The following is a 15,607-nucleotide window of genomic DNA, read 5'->3' on the forward strand; positions in this document are numbered from 1 at the left end:
GGAAGCCAGTCCGAGGAGACGCGCGCGGACCTAAGGGGGCGAGGATTAGGTGAGCGCGCCCAGGGTCCCCCGGGGTCCTCCAAGGACGCGCGCGGGGTGGGTCAGAGGCGGCCGCCAGCTGGGGGTCACCGCGGGCAGGACGCCTGTGGGCGTTTCGGAGGTAGGGATGGGGGTGGGGGTGGGGACCCGCAGCTCCAGCCGCGCCCCCGCCGCCAGCGCCACCCTTTCACCGAGACCCGCTGAGCGGCTTTGAAGTCGCTGCCGCGGCTCGCCCCCGCCCCCCGCGTCCCCGCCCCGCGCCGCGCGGAACCGCAGAGTCCGGGCCGTGCCCGCTTTGTCGCTAAGCGCTCATTGCGGCGACTCATTGGACCACGTCGGTGGGGCGATCGCAGCCCTCTGATCTGTGAGCTGCGGAGAGCTCGGCCGCTCGTTCGCAAATCCGCGCCCGGGGCCGCCCTCGCGGCGCCCGAGCCTGGGGCCCCGCGCTCCTGCCTCCGCCGCGCCCTCGCCTCCCCGCGGGCGCCCGCGCCTCGCCAGCCTCGAACTGGGGCGTTGTGGGGACCGGCTTTCGCCTCGACGGAAAAGCCCGAAGTTGAGAAGTCCGCCCCGGGGATCCGGCCTCTGACTCCCGAGCCCTCGCTGTCGAGTCAAGGGTCTCAACTGGGCCCGGGTCCCCTCCTCGTCCGAAGGCGGGAGCGCTGCTGGGGCGCATCCCCAAGGGCCTCCTCTGAGCCTGGGGCGCGAGGGTAGCCCTCTCCGCCGCGGGGGCCTGGCCGGCGTCCGAGCCGTAGCAACCCCCTCTCTCCTTCTCCGGGCGCCGCGGGGCATCTGGCCATTCACAGGGAATCACCCCTAAAACCACGCCTGCCCGGGGCTTCGCTGCCGACTCTGCAGCGCCGGGGGGCGGGGGGGGACCCTGGAGCGAAAACTGCGCGGGGGCCTCCCGGGGGCCTCGCACTCGAAGCTCCAGCGGAGGAGCCCTCACCCTTCCTTAGGCTGCAGCGGGTGCGGAGGGCGATCCGGGGGGAGGGAGAGGAGCCCCCGCCCTAGGCTGCCGCCTCTGGAAGGAGAGCCCGGGTCACACTCCGGCGACCAAAGGCCCGCGCCCCCGCCCTCCCCCGCGCGCGCACGGCCAGCTCCCGCCCCGCGTGCCCGCTGAGCCCGGCCCGCGCACCACCCGAGGCTGCGGCGCTGGGCGTCCCACCCCCGCCTCCGCCGCGGAGACCACGGCCCCCGGTCGCGGAGGCCTGCGCTGGCCGGCCGCCCGAGACCCCTCCAGGCCCTCCCGGGGTGCTGGGGTGCGCGCCCCCCCACCCCCACCGGAGCGCGGCGGGCGCGGGTGCCAGGCGCGGGACCCCCGCCCAGACCCGAGGCGGCCCACCCACCCCCGCCCGGCCCTGAGGCCCGCGAGGGCGAGGCGTCCTGACTCCGGGAGAGGAAGCTCTCCTCGCGCCTGGGCCGCCGGCAGGCATCGCGCTTTCCTTCTCGCTCGGTTTTTGTTTTCCAGGAGTTGTTTCCGCCGCGGCAAGGAGATTCCCGCCCGGGCGGAAAGGCAGCAATCCTGCCTTCAGCCCCGTCCAGCCCCAGGCAGACCTTCGCCTCCGCGGGTCTCCTTGATCCCAAATCCGTTCTGGTCGCGGGCTGCCGAGGCCGCCCCCTCCGGAGTGAGGTTCCCAACCCGTCCACGCTTGGGTTCACGTTGTGTTTTCGGGGCTGAGCTTTTTTCGTGGCTGCTTTGCACGGCTGGACTTGTATCTGCAAATAAGATAGAAAACCTGTCACCCGAAGTGTGTCGTTTGTTTGGGGGAACACGCGCTGTGCCCTCCGAACGCGTGTGCCAAGGCCGTTGCACCGGACCATCTAGCCCTGGCAGGCCGCCCCAGACCACTGGCCCCCAGGCGCCGGGCCCCACCCGTCTGTAGCCTGGGTTAGCCCTGGCAGTGCCCACTGAGAGCCGAAAGCAGGTAGTTAATTAGAACAGCTCTCATTTCCCGCTCCTGGAGCATGGGGGAGGTGTAAATCCCGAGGAATCTAAGGGCATTAGCTGCATATGTGGGAAATCCTCACACATATCCCATTTCTCTCTCCCAGCCTGTGCTAATACTCCAAATGGCACAGTCTCTAGACTTTGCCGGCATCACAGGGGCTGTTGTGTCTTAAGGGATTAACTGATATGAGACACACAAAACCCTGAAACTCCATAACATAAAACACAACACAAAGAGGCTTCCTGCCTGCCGAGGAAAGGAATTTTTTATTTTATTTTATTTTTTTAGAGGAACTGAAGAAAGGGAAGACTTTTGGAGGAGAAAGAGAACCCTTCTGCCCTGTGCCCTCACTTGCAAACATTGCTTTGTGGACTTTTCCTTAAGCGGAGGAGAGGTACTGGGATGAGGAAGAGAGGCAGACGAGAGAGTGGGAGAGGAAGGTTTGAAGAGGGTCCCCCAGCCCCACAGGAGCCCAGGAAAGGGCAGCCTGTGCCTTGGGGAGCACTCCCTGAGAACAGTTCCTAAAGGCAAGCACAGCACCCACTGTGCAGGGTGACCCGGGCCGCCCCAGCTTGCAGGGTCAGCAGGAACCTTCGTGCTGGTAAAGGGCCACCACTCCTCCCACGAGTGCTCTTCAGTACTGAGCCCAGGAATTTATCAGGGTGGGACCTACCCCCCTAATACCATACGCTGAAGAATGTTCACCAATTAGATACTGATGCTAGAGAGGTGGCCCACGTTGTTAAAGTCTCTGAAATTGATCAATGATTTAGTCAAGTCGAGAGAATGTTTGAATTTAAATCTCGAGGTGGTTTTACCTTTTTATATCAAACTATAGAGTTCTATGTGATAAAGGGAAAAAGAAATCAACTTGAACACAGGTTTTTTTTTTTTTAATTCCCCCTCCCCCGACTGAACCAGTGCATAGCTCTACGTGAGCCCTCCACCCCCAAGCCAGGCGCTGTTCCGTCTGGATATCTGAGAGCGATGATGTAGATGTGTTCTTCCAGACGTGAAACCCAGACTAATGAGCTATTTGTCTCTCGAGCTGTAGGGAGAACGGCTGGGCTGGATCCAAGCACCCTAAGTTAAGCCTGAACTTGCCTAAAGTTCCGACAATCTCCAGCTACTCAAATCATATTTCCAAAAACAATATAGGGTCAGCAAGTGTGAGCTGATGCTGCGCGAGCCTCTGGGAGATGACCTGTGGCTTTCAGGGAAAGAAAGAGAAGGAGAAAACCCTCGCACTCTGTGAGGGGAAGCAGGTGTCCCAGGAGTCCCTTCGAAGCTCTTGTTTTCCTTCCCAAGGTCAAAAGGAAGACAGTGGACAGTCTGTCTTGAAGTTCTTCCACTGTTTGTAAGTAATCAGAACATCGTGGATGGTGGCTGGTTTTCTCCACAACTCCAGGATCCCGTCACAGGGTTTCTTGTTTTGGGGGCGTGCTTAGCTCAGTGAGTGTCGTGCCCCCAACTCCTTTGCCAAACCAATGTTTCCCATCTTCCTCTGGACTTTTTTGGGAATGTGTCACTTTCTTCTGGGTTGCTGCAATTCTCGGGGACATTTTCTTTACAGTAGAGCCGCTAGGTCGTGGGACAGTCTGTCTGACCACCCAACCATAACTCTACTCTGCCCAGGCTGTTCTAGAAAAACGTCCACACCAGACCCCAGACCTGTGGTTGATCTGGAGGAGTGGGCCCAACTTCTGGAAGGGTCTGGATTTGGCTGGGATTAAGAACAGCAGTGAAATAGGGTGAGAGAGTGGGAAAGAAGAATCCCAAGTCAGGTCACTTAAACCAAGAGTCACCTGGGCTGGGAGAAAGTCAAGGGAGGGTGGGCATGGGGCCAAGACCGAGTCTGGGTGTGAGTCCTGGAGCACAGGTGTGGCCAGCCTACAGGTCCCCCTTGAGAAGCTTCTGTTTTCCAGAGAAACCAGGTTAAGGAAGCTTCCTGCTTCCTAAGGATGCTTCCAGGCCTCTAGTTTTGGAGATCTTCCGCCCCCCACACATCTCCCCAGCTCTCCCAGGCTAGCTCTCGAGCTAAGGGTCAAAATGAGGACCTCTTCCTGTGGTCTGGACAGGAGAGAGGAGAGATCTCCGGTGGCTGTCTCTTCCACTTGGTGCCCCCTGACGCAGAGTCACAGGGAGTTTCTGCTGTGCACAAGCTGCTGCTTCCTCAGCTCTCCCCAAGACCCCAGACAGACAGTGCTGCTTGCTGGCCTGTCACTCTCCCCAGCTGAGCCTCCCTGGGCACCCACCCGACCACCAGGCTCTCCATGGCACCTGACAGTGCCTCTGGGGACCTGGGTGACCCTTGCAGGCCTGGGACAGGGAGAGGGGTGTGGCCTGGAGGGCAGGAGGGAGCCAGGAGCTCGGGTCCCTATGCTCCGGCCCCTACGCTAGCCACCAGCTTCAGGCTCTCCCAGGCTTGCCACTACTGTGTTTAACTCCTTCCTTCCTGGGGTTAATGGGCTGAGGCCCCTGACCTCAGGCCTGGCTTCCACCATCCTGGGCCCCAAGTTCCCTGGCTGGGTTTGTAGGCCCAGGCTTTCCTTGGAAGTGAGCACAGATGTGCTCCCAACACCCCCCACCCCCTGCTCCCCGTCCCCCATCTCTGCAGCCTTTGTCTGCAGGCCCAGGGAGCAGCGGCAGCACCCTGGTGGCTCTCCTTCGGGCTGGAGGCGGCGCTCCCTGCTTGGCCACACTTCCTCTGTTGGCGCCCAGAGCTGGGCCCTGCGGAGCAGCTCCGGGCTGGGGGCTCACGGCTCCCCGGCCTGATTTTGTTGGGGTGGAGGTGTCACTTTCTGGAATTGTTGGGTGTCTCTACCAGCCGAGGGTCCCTGACCCCCACGAGCAAACGCCGCTCTCACTGTGTTCTTTTTCTCCCTGGGTGTCCCCACACCCACCTAGACAAGTGTGGGAAGTGAGGGGACAATGGAGCTGCTGGAAAAGTCACCCTCCTCCAGCTTTGTCTTAAAGAAAAAGAAATAAAAGGGAGGCCGAATCAGCAGGCAGGCACGACCTTGCGCAGGAGCGCTCCTGCCCTCCGCAGCCCTGCGCGGGGTTTTATTTGCAATACTTGCGTCGCTATTATAAATCCGCGTCTGGAAGCCGTCCTTCCTTCTGATACTCTTCCAGGTCCCTCTTTGTGCAGAGAGCCCGGGAAGTCTGGAGCTGGTTCCCAAACGCGGGTGGTTTGCGGCGGCTCTCCAGCACCTGCCAGGCTGGGATATTCCAGGTTCCCGGGTCTGGGCCTCACTTGACGCTAAGGGGAAGCAAACGTCCAGCGGTGGCTCACCGGCTCGCGCACAGAGAAGCCGACCTTGAGTTCGGGCGGCGACGGCAGCGGCCCTTAGGGTCGGGCGGGACGGGGAGCGCGGCTGGCCTGGTGCAGGGCCTCGGGGCTGAGCGGCTGCAGGGCTGGCTAGCATCTCGAGGACCGCAGGAGAGAGCTGCGAATGCCCACTCCCCTGCACCCCCCAAAAAGCACAGCCGGGAGGTGTCCGCATCTGCAGGGGCGGGGGCTGGGCCTCAAGCCTGTTTCCCGAGCTTCCTGAAACAGCTTCTTGCCTGTGTTGTGAGATTTAGAATTCCCTCAACATGGGCAGCTTCCGCCCGGATTCTCCTGCCCTCCCGGCTGGCCCTTTGTATGGCGCTCACTCTCAAGGGGCACCCTTTGGGGGAATTAATGTCATGTTTGGGTTGGCTTTGGGTGGCCTAATACTTTAATTCTTTCTCTCCATATTCTTTTCTTTTTGCCCACGTCTTCCTCCTGCCCGCCCCCACCCCCGCCACTCCAGTAACTTGGAAATCGCCTTCTCCCTCGGACCCGCCTGACTCTGTAGGCTGGAGACCTGGTGACCCCAGGCTGCTGCCAACAGACAGGCTTGGTTTGCCTGGAGATAATGTGCTGCTTGGCGGGGCTGCTGTTGCAGCCGCGAATATGGGTCTGGGTTGCAGGAAAGAGCACAGCAGAAGCCCACCGCCCACTGTGGGCTTACTTAAGGCTAAGGCAATCAGAGGCAAAGTTTCCCAAGAAATTAGAAAATATTTTCCAGGAGATGGTCTAATTGATTTTTTATGGGACAGGTGGAGAAATTAACCTGGGGTGGCTTTACAGGAAGCGAACCAGCCCTGGGCCTTCCCACTGCTCCCTCTGAGTTGTGGAGACCCAAAGTCATTTGGACATTCCCTGGCTGGTGATGATTTGGGTTCTCAGAGTTGCAGGAAGATGTCCCAGAAAACCACAAACACAAGTCAATAGGGCGTTCCCCAAAACCTCACCAGCTCCATTTTCCTAGGGACGGCCAACTGTGAGGTTTGATTTTTTGAGACCCAGGGAGGATCCCTGGCCGGTATGAACCTGGCAAGGTAATTTGGCAAGGACCCCTCCAATAGGAGAAAACCTGTCGGCGGGCAGTAGATATGAGTCTCCCCAAGTGAGAATTGCTTTCAACTTCCCCAACTGCCTGCTGAGTCCACCCACCTTCAGTCCCCTTTTAGTGGCCAGGTGACCCAGCCCAGCACCTCCTCCTCTCCCCCATCTGGGCCCCCCTCTTAATTTCCCTGGGAGCAGAACCTTGTAATTGATGTTTGTTGCATCGCGCCACCCCCCCCCCCCCCAGCGCCGGCCTGAACCCTGGAACCTGTAGTGAGCAGACAGAGCTGGGCTGGGGAGAGGATAGGACACTGGCACGATGGCTGGAGAGCTGAGCCAGGCCAGGGGGAAGGCTTCAACCCTCAGGGTGGCTTGGCCCTCACACTGCCGGGAGGGCTGCTTGCCCAGACCTTATCCTGCCTTGCCTGGCTGTGTCCCGCTGACACTCCTGGGCCTCGAGCCGCTCTGCGGTGGGCCTCAGCTGCTGAGCACCCCGGAGCTGCCTGGGCTGGCCAGAGCTAGGGTGCCCCCGCTCTCCCTCTTCTCCTCCTCCCCATCCCTCTTTCCACTGAGGTAGTTTTATTGTGTCAGTGCTCTCAAACCCTTGGAGCTGTCCCTTTGGAGGCTTCCGGAAGTTTGCAAATTTCCATAAAAATGCATTTTAAATGATAGGCAAGCTTAGGGGAACAAGGGTATTGGGTGGGTGTCTGCAGCTAGGGGAAGGAGAGAAGAGCAAATAGGAAGGAGCCTAAGGGAGGAGGGAGAAGAGAAGAGGAAACAGAAGTTCAAGTTGGACATCTGACAGCCACTGGAAAGGAAGTTTAGGAGGAGATGGGGGGAAAGGGGAGGAGTGGGGAGAAACAAACTGGGGCCATCACCCTTCCACCCCCTTCTACATGGCCCCTGCTCTCCCGGGGAACTAGTTTAAAGGATTCTAGGACAAAGAAAATGTGGTGAAAGGCCCTCAGTGGCCGCTCAGCGGGGGTAGAGGTGGGGGGGCGGTGGTTGGAGCGTTATCTGAGAAACAGGGTGGGGGGTGGGGGAGGGGGTCGCGCTCTGGGGTGTTTTCTCTCCGGATGGTTTTGAAGGTTTGGCCGAACCGTCAGCCTGCCTCTCCTTTCCCAGACAGAAGATGCGTTATCACCCGCCATGCTCCTTTATTTCTCTTTCCCCGCACGGAGCCTCCCGTCCTACTCCCGCGCTCCGTGGGATCTACACGCATGTTGCATGAGGATCTGTGTTCCCGGGTGGAATGCCGCCGTATGCACGCGCCTCCCTGCTCACGCACACGCGCACACATGCACACTTACAATGAGCGTCTACAGGAGGAGGGTCCCGCGCGCCAGCTCTGCGTTTAAGACAGGAATCTGCCAGGCCAGCAAAGTCAAGAGTAAGTGACAATTTCCCTCTCCACCAGCAAGGAAAGGAGACTACAAAAGTCCCTTTGTACCTCGGCAGCTCATTTAATATTATTTATGCATTTTTGTGCAAGGAATTGTGGGATTTTTCCCCACGGTAAACAATATGGAAATGTCAAAAATCGCAGTCTTCCAGCGCGCGTCCACGGACGCACACCAGGGTGACCTGACGGGGCTGTGGCGGCGGCTCCTCGGGTCCCCGAACCGACAGGCGGCGGCGAGAGCGCGAGCGAGCGCAGGAAACACGGTCGCGGGCTCGCTGGGGCCGGGGCTCCCGCACGCGGAGCCCGAGGACGCGGCCGCTTTAAGGGGGGGAGGGGCGGCGGCGCGGGGGAGGGGCGGCGAGCGGCTCCTGTCACCGAGCGGCCGCCGGCGCGTCACGTGGGCGCGCCGCGCCGCGGCCATTGGCCCGAGGCACGTGTCCAGGAGCCCGGCCCGCGACGTCACTCGAGGGGGCTCTGTTAAAAATAAGAACAAAAATCCAGAGTGAAAGTGTCTCAGGTCGCGCCAAGTGGCCTGGAAAGCGCCCGAGCCCGCGCGGAGGGCGAGGCGGCGAGGGCGCGCAGACCGCCCGGCCCGGCCCGCGCCTCCCGCCGCTCACCCATGCGCCTCGGGCCGCGGGGCTCGGCGGGGCTCGGCGGGGGCGCGGCCGCACGCCGGTGGGGCGCCCGGGCCCGCAGCGGGGCGGCGGCCGAGCGCAGCGCGGGCCCGCGGGCCTCCATGTGCGTGCTGGCGGCGGCGGCGGGCGCGCTGACCGCTCGCGCCCCGCACCCTCGAGGGCCGGCCGGGGCGCGCGGGCAGGGGCTGCCGGGCGGCGGCGGCGGCGGCGGCCCGAGGGGGCCCGGGCGGGCGTGAGCGCGGGGGAGCGCGCTGCCTGCATGCGCGCAGCTCCAGCCCCGGGCGGCCGCGGCGGCAGCGCCGGAGCCGGAGGCAGCCGGACGCGGAGCGGAGCGCGGAGCCCTGGAGGAACCCCGGGTCCCCGCCGGACCTTTGTGACTGTGTAGCGCCCGGGGAGGGCGCGCGGCGAAGACGAGGACCCGACTCTTTTGAACCTCCCGGCGTCTGGGCGCGGGGAGACTCTTGGTATTTTCTAACTCAACTCGTGGATCGGAACGTGGCTCCCCTCCAAACGCGGCCGGTGACTTGTAGGACCCCAGCCCTGGCCTCGGCCGCCGCGCACGCCCTCGGAAGCCTCGGCTGGGTAGGAGCGCGAGCCGGCCGCGAGTGTCTCCGTGCGCGCCACGGGCGGGCCGAGGGCTGATTGGCGGGGGGAGGGTCCCCGGAGAACCAGTTTGGGATTTGTCGTGAACAGCATGGAGGAGAATGACCCGAAGCCCAGCGAAGCGGCGGCGGCGGAGGGGCAGCGGCAGCCGGAATCCAGCCCCAGCGGCGTCTCGGGCGGCGGCGGCAGCCCGGGCGACGCGGACACTGGCCGCCGGCGGGCTCTGATGCTGCCCGCGGTCCTGCAGGCGCCGGGCAACCACCAGCACCCGCACCGCATCACCAACTTCTTCATCGACAACATCCTGCGGCCCGAGTTCGGCCGGAGGAAGGACACGGGGACGTGCTGTGCCGGCGCGGGAGGAGGACGAGGCAGTGGAGCCGGCGGGGAAGGTGGCGCGGGCGGCGCGGAAGGAGGCGGCGGCGCGGGCGGCGCCGAGCCCCTCCTGGGGTCTGGCCGAGAGGCCCGGCAGAACGCGCCCAGTGCGCCCGCACCGCTGCCGGGCGGTGGCGGCGGCGGCGGCGGCGGCGACTCTCCGGGCGACGGGGAAGGCGGCTCCAAGGCGCTCTCCCTCCACGGCGGCGCCAAGAAAGGCGGCGACGCCGGAGCCTCCCTGGACGGGACGCTCAAGGCCCGCGCCTTGGGCAGCGGCGACCTGTCGGTGAGCTCGGACTCGGACAGCTCGCAGGCCAGCGCCAACCTGGGCGCGCAGCCCATGCTTTGGCCGGCCTGGGTCTACTGCACGCGCTACTCGGACCGGCCTTCTTCAGGTGAGCCGGTCGTGGGGAGGCCCGCGGGGTTGCGGGGCGGCACTGGCTCGAAAACTTGCCGGGAGGAAGAAGACACCAGGACACCCCCCCCCCCCCCCAGCACACACAAAGACGCACAAACAGGGACTTTGTGTGCGGCTGACGCTGGCCAGGGGAGCGGCTGAGGAGGAGAGGGGGCAGGACTGATTCGCAGGGGGGTACAGATTGCTTCGAAAAACTGAAGCGACAGGACCTTCCCTCTGTGTCTTGCTTTTGGGGCCACTACCCGAAGTCCCTAATCTGCCACTCTCCTGGCTGGAGTTTATTTGGTGACACCGCCGGTGGCTGGAAGACTGGCCTAGAAGCTAGCACTCTTAACCCTTTCTCCGTTCTTCCAAGTCAGTCCAAACCCAGGACCCATGTCGGGGTCCCGCAGACCTAGACTCCTCCTACGACCCAGTTATCCCAGATGAAGTCAGGGAAAAAAGAGCTAGGTTCCAGGCTCTTCCTTAGACTCCCTGGGCCAGGGCTGAGGAGGGAGGAGCAGGGGATAGAGATAGGGAAGGGATGGCAATAGAGGGGCCCTTCGCGCCGATTAGATTACATTGCCTGATTGCAGGGTAGGGGAGCTCAGCCCCCATCTTGCACACTGCTGGGAGGAGGGAGGCCTGCAGTCCCCCCAAAGAAAGGACCTTCTCCTGGAGGTTTCCTGGAGCGGCTCCCAGGGCAGAAAGAAGCCGATTTCTCCGGGAGGGTGGGTGGAGGGGCCCGCGGGTGGGTGCAGGGGTTCCGGGTATATTTTTCATAGATCTGGATTTTTAAAAGCTAAATGCACATCCATGTAGAAATCATCGGTTACATGAAATGGGGGTCCGCGGCTGCAAACCGCCATTAGGAACGGACTCCATTTGTCCCGGAGCTGGTAATCCAGACCCGACCCCGCTCCCCCCCCCAACCCTCAACTGTTTTGTGGGGTTTGTTTACCCAAATCCCAGCACAACTGAGTCTCCCCTTGGCCGCCTTCCCTCAGAAATGTGTGTGTATATTTCTGATGAAATCCACATTTCTCCAGCTAGATCTGAAATTTGCTCCATTGTTCTCGCCTCCCTCCTTTGTTAATATTTAATTAACATATAGACTCACAATGCGGCCAGCGAGGAGCCTCGGCCGGGCTTTGTGCGGTGGCAGAGTCCCGGCCGCGCCAGGCCCGGGTGGCCCGAGGGAGCCCCGCAGCCTGGCCGGGCCACAGTCGCTGCTCTTCCCGGACATAAAAACAAAACAAAAAAACACCAAACAAAACAAAACAACAGCAACAACAAAAACAAGCAACAACAACAAAAAAGAAACCCATAAGGTAACGTTTGTGTTTCTTGGCCTTTTAGAAAGAAGAAAGGCAAAGAGTTTTCTTTGCCGATGTTTGCTTCTGTTTCTCAAGTGTGTACGTTTTGAAAGAAAAGGAAAGAGAACTAAAAATTCTGATCTTAGGGAGATTTCCTTTCCGCAAAATGGTGTGTATCGTTTTACGGGCTGGTTCGTGTGTGCAGGAGGAGTCTGGAGGGTAGGGCGCGTGCTTCCCCGGGACAGTGGAGGCGCAGAACCGGCTCCCGGAGCACGAGGCCACGGTCGGGTCCGCGCGGGTGCGGGGCCTCTCGAGGCCTCCCGGAGCCACCGCTAACCCTTTGAGCGCGCCCCGGCGGCCTCTCGTTCAAAGCCCGCCCGCTGGCGCGGAACCCGCGCCCCAGGCGTGTGCGCGGCGGTAGCGGTGGGTGTGCGCGCGCGGGGGTGGCTATGTGCGCGGCGCCGCGGCTGTGAGTGTGGGTCTGCCCCAAATCCAAAAGGCCGGGAGTTTAAGCCGAACGGCCCTTGGAGACCCCTCGCCGGCGCCCACAGCCCCTCTTCCTGAGTTTGCCTCCCCGAGAGCGCACGGCTGGGTCCGCGGACAGGGAGTTCTCTGCGTCCGCTGGGTCTCGGGACCAGCCAGCCCCGCGCCCCCTGCTTTCTTCACTCTCCGGGTTCGGGTCTGGTGCAGCCCGCGGCGTCCGGCGAGATCCCTCCGCCGCTGCTGCGCAGGGTGGCGGGGCTGTCCCCTGGCCCTGCAGGGTGGGCTCGGGCCCTCGGCTGAGACCATGGGGGTTCTGGCAGCTTGAGGGAGCCGGCAGGGGTCCAGCCTCCCTGCTGCGGGCCGTCTGGGAAGGAGCTGGGGCCGGAGCTCCCCCAAAGTTGGTTCACTTCCCAGAGTAAGAAACACACGTGCAGCCCAGCCTCCCTCCCCTAACGGCTTTTGCCGTCTCTTCCCTCAAAGACACCTTTGTGGGGCTGAATTTCTTGATACCAACAAAAAGAAAGCGCTTGGCCCTCCTCTCTGCTCCCCTCACTCAGGCCTTTTCAGGTGGTGGGGTCCTAGAAGCCTTGCCACCATTGTCCCACAGCAATCTCGAGTGGTGCAGGGGGTGTCCCAGCGGGAGGAGACCCGGGTAGGGGATCAGAATCCTCTGCACAGGTCAGCTGGGTTCCTCTGCGGCCTCCGGGGAGGCGGCTCCAGTCTGGGGGAACCCGGTCCCCTCTCCTGCCTGGGAGACTTGGTGGGAGGTGAAGGGGGAGCTCTGAGTGGCTCAGTGATCCTTCCCCATCCCGGAAAGGATCCGTGTGCTCCCTCCTCTCCAGGAAGGAAACAATGAACTTGGGCCCACAATGCTGTTTAGGGGAGGCAGAGCCAGGGCCTCTCCCACTCTCTGGATGCACCTGCCCCCTGACTCCCGCCACCCCTGGCACCTGAGGGTATCCCCTGTGGGCAGCCAGTGGGCATCCTGTCACCATTCTCTGGGCTCCTGCCGCTGCTCTGGCTGCCTCTCCCCTCCCCCAACCTTTCCTCTGGCCTCCCCTGGGCCTCCCTCCCCTTACTCCAGGACAGAGAGGGATAGCAAAGGCCTTGCTAGGAAGTTTGGGGGCTTTTCTTTCCTGCAGGAGTTTTCCTTTTATCTGGAGACCTTTCTTTCTTCTTCTTCTTTTTAAATCTTAAGTAAACTCTGTGTGCCATGTGTGGCTGGAACTCAGACCCCCAAGATCAAGGCTCGCATGCTCCACCCCAACCCCCAGCCAGCCAGGTGCCCTGGAGACCTTTCCACTGAGCCTGCCCCTACCCCTACACCCCCTTACACCCCATGATGTCCGGAGCCTGGCTTTCCAGGGGTGGGTCCTGGAGGTGGCCGACGGGGACCTGAGTCGGCAGACAGGCCTGGAGCCCTCCTAACCCAGTTCTCTGTGCACCGTGCCCGCCCAGGTCCCAGGTCCCGCAAACCAAAGAAGAAGAACCCCAACAAAGAGGACAAGCGGCCCCGCACAGCCTTCACGGCGGAGCAGCTGCAGCGGCTCAAGGCCGAGTTCCAGACCAACAGGTACCTGACCGAGCAGCGGCGCCAGAGCTTGGCGCAGGAGCTCAGCCTCAACGAGTCGCAGATCAAGATCTGGTTCCAGAACAAGCGGGCCAAGATCAAGAAGGCCACGGGCAGCAAGAACACGCTGGCTGTGCACCTCATGGCCCAGGGCCTGTACAACCACTCGACGACCGCCAAGGAGGGCAAGTCGGACAGCGAGTAGGGTGGGCGGGCGCTGGGGCCAGCCTCCGTCGGCGCTAAGCAATGCAATAATGTAAAATCATAAAGGGCCAGTGTATAAAGATTATACCAGCATTAATAGTGAAGATATCGTGTATTAGCTCTGGTTCTGCAATACTGTATGTATATATAATTTGCAGGTGGCGTAAAAATCCAAAATATCTGACTATAAAATATTTTTGAGTTTTCCGGTGTTTATGAGATTATGCTAATTTTATGATTTTTTTTTTTTTTTGCGGAGGGGGCTGCTTAGGGTTTCATCTTTTCTAATCCCCTAGGCTCCGTTGTGGGACTTGGGACACTTTTATTTTTTAATTTCAAAAGAAGAAAAAAATTAAAACAACTTGCTGAAGTCCAAAGATTTTTATTGCTGCATTTCACGGGACTGTGAACTGAATAAATAGCTCCTACTTGGTCTCTGAGTTCTGCCCCTTTGTCTGTGTGGGCCTGGTGAGGAAGGCAGGAGGGTCTGCACCCCCGCCTGGCGGCCGGAGGGACACTGGGGTCCTGGGAGGAGTGCCGCTGCTTCTTGGCAGTGGGCAGGAGTGCTCTGGGCTCCGCGGCTGCCGGGCCTTCCAGGCCCCCAGGCTCACCGGGCTCCTCTCCTCCTTCCTTCTCTCCTCTTCCTCCTCCTCTTCCCCCTCTTGCTCCTCCTCCCCCCTCCTCCCCCCTCCTCCTCACCAAGGCCTGGCCAGCACCTCCCTGTGCTTCAGTCTGCGTCTGTCTTGCTGTCCCCTATCCAGCCGCCCCACTGCCACAGCCGGCTCTCTCGCCTCTGGGCACCACTTCAGGGATCCCAGGCCCATAGGCCCAGCATGTGGCCGGTGTGGCGGAGCTGCCCCTCGTCCTGTCCCTCCAGGCCCCAGGACTCTCCTGCCTCCCATCAGCTCCCCCAGGCGCTCCGTGGGCCCCAGAAATGGTGGAGGTCTGCTGCCTCCGGGCAGGCAAAAGGCTTTCCAGACGGAGCTGGTGTTTTCTTCCTTTCTTGTTTTTCTTCCTTTTTTTCTTTTCCTTTTTTTTTCTTTTTTTAAGTGGCTGCTTCTGCTTTGGAGAGCATTCTTTCAAGGTACATATGTGTGTGTGTGTACGTATCTGTGTACCGGGTGCACACAGGCACAGAAGTGTACGAGTCCACAGTTCCCCAGCATGTGGCTCCCTTGACTTTTAGAGGAACTCAGAATCCTCCAGGATCGAGAGGAAGGAGGAAAATGTGTAAATAATCATTTCTTATCACTTTTTGTCTTTTCTTGTTTTTTTTTAATATACATTTTATTTTTTGAAGGTGTGGTACAGTGTAAATTAAATATATTCAATATATCCCCGCCAAGTACATATATATAAACAAACACATTATCTATATATATAACTCTGCACTGTCTTCTGTTTAGTGTATGGGAAAAGAATTGTGTCCAAATGTCCATCTGCAGCCGGGACAGCCCGGGAGTGGGGGCGGCGTGTGTCGGTGGCTGAACCAGACCCACAGCCGAACGCCCCCCTCCCAGGACTGAGGGTGAACGTCTCTCTTTGCCTTAAACCTCTTTATTTCACTGCGATAATAGTTTCACTTTGTACATACTAGTGCAAACCTTTTTAAAAAGGAAACTATAAAAAAAAAGTTGTAATTTAAAATTCTGTGAATAACCATCTGCTGCTTAGGAAACTCAATGAAATGATATGCCTTTTTAGCAGGAAGCAAAGTTTTTTGGTTTTTATTTTTTTTATTTTAGTTTATAAAACATGTGCATTTTACAGTTCCAGCATCAAATATTTATAATCCTATGAGAAATGAATGTTTCTATTTACAACTGTGGTTATCAGCATTGTGAACATTCCCCTTGCATTTTTTGTGTGTTTAAATTCTTGAAAGTTACATTAAATAAAAAAAAATGCTTTATTGTAAAATATTGGATGTCCAAGTTGGCATGACTAGTTTTTCTAAGTGTGTTTCGAAGTCTGGCCCAACCGCTCTGGGCCTCCTCCCCGTGGCGTGGGCGCTCCCGCCCTTTGCCATGATTGGAGCAGGGGAGCACCTGCCTACCTTTACAGGCAGAGGTGCAAATTAAAAAAAAAAAATGAAGACACTTTGAATATCTCCATGTGTGAGCACAGAAAAACCAAAGTAATGTAAGTACACTTCTTCGCCAGAAGGAAGTGTTCAAAAGTATGGTGCCATTTCATTGCATAATTGTTGAAAATCCTACAAAATGCAACAGGTTTCTGTCTCCCCACTGTTCTACAGGA

At 59.8% G+C, this 15,607-nt stretch overlaps 1 protein-coding gene across 1 annotated transcript; it reads left to right on the top strand.

Annotated features, from left to right (window-relative positions):
* The first annotated feature begins 8,325 nt into the window (after nucleotides 1-8,325).
* EN2 (engrailed homeobox 2) lies at nucleotides 8,326-15,268 on the top strand. Its single transcript, XM_047695941.1, has 2 exons — nucleotides 8,326-9,773; nucleotides 13,033-15,268. Exons 1-2 carry the CDS (start codon nucleotides 9,095-9,097, stop codon nucleotides 13,347-13,349), a joined length of 996 nt encoding a protein of 331 aa, XP_047551897.1. The 5' UTR covers nucleotides 8,326-9,094; the 3' UTR covers nucleotides 13,350-15,268.
* The last annotated feature ends 339 nt before the right edge of the window (nucleotides 15,269-15,607 follow it).

Source organism: Lutra lutra, chromosome 11 (genome assembly GCF_902655055.1).
Source record: "Lutra lutra chromosome 11, mLutLut1.2, whole genome shotgun sequence".
Taxonomy (NCBI): domain Eukaryota; kingdom Metazoa; phylum Chordata; class Mammalia; order Carnivora; family Mustelidae; genus Lutra; species Lutra lutra.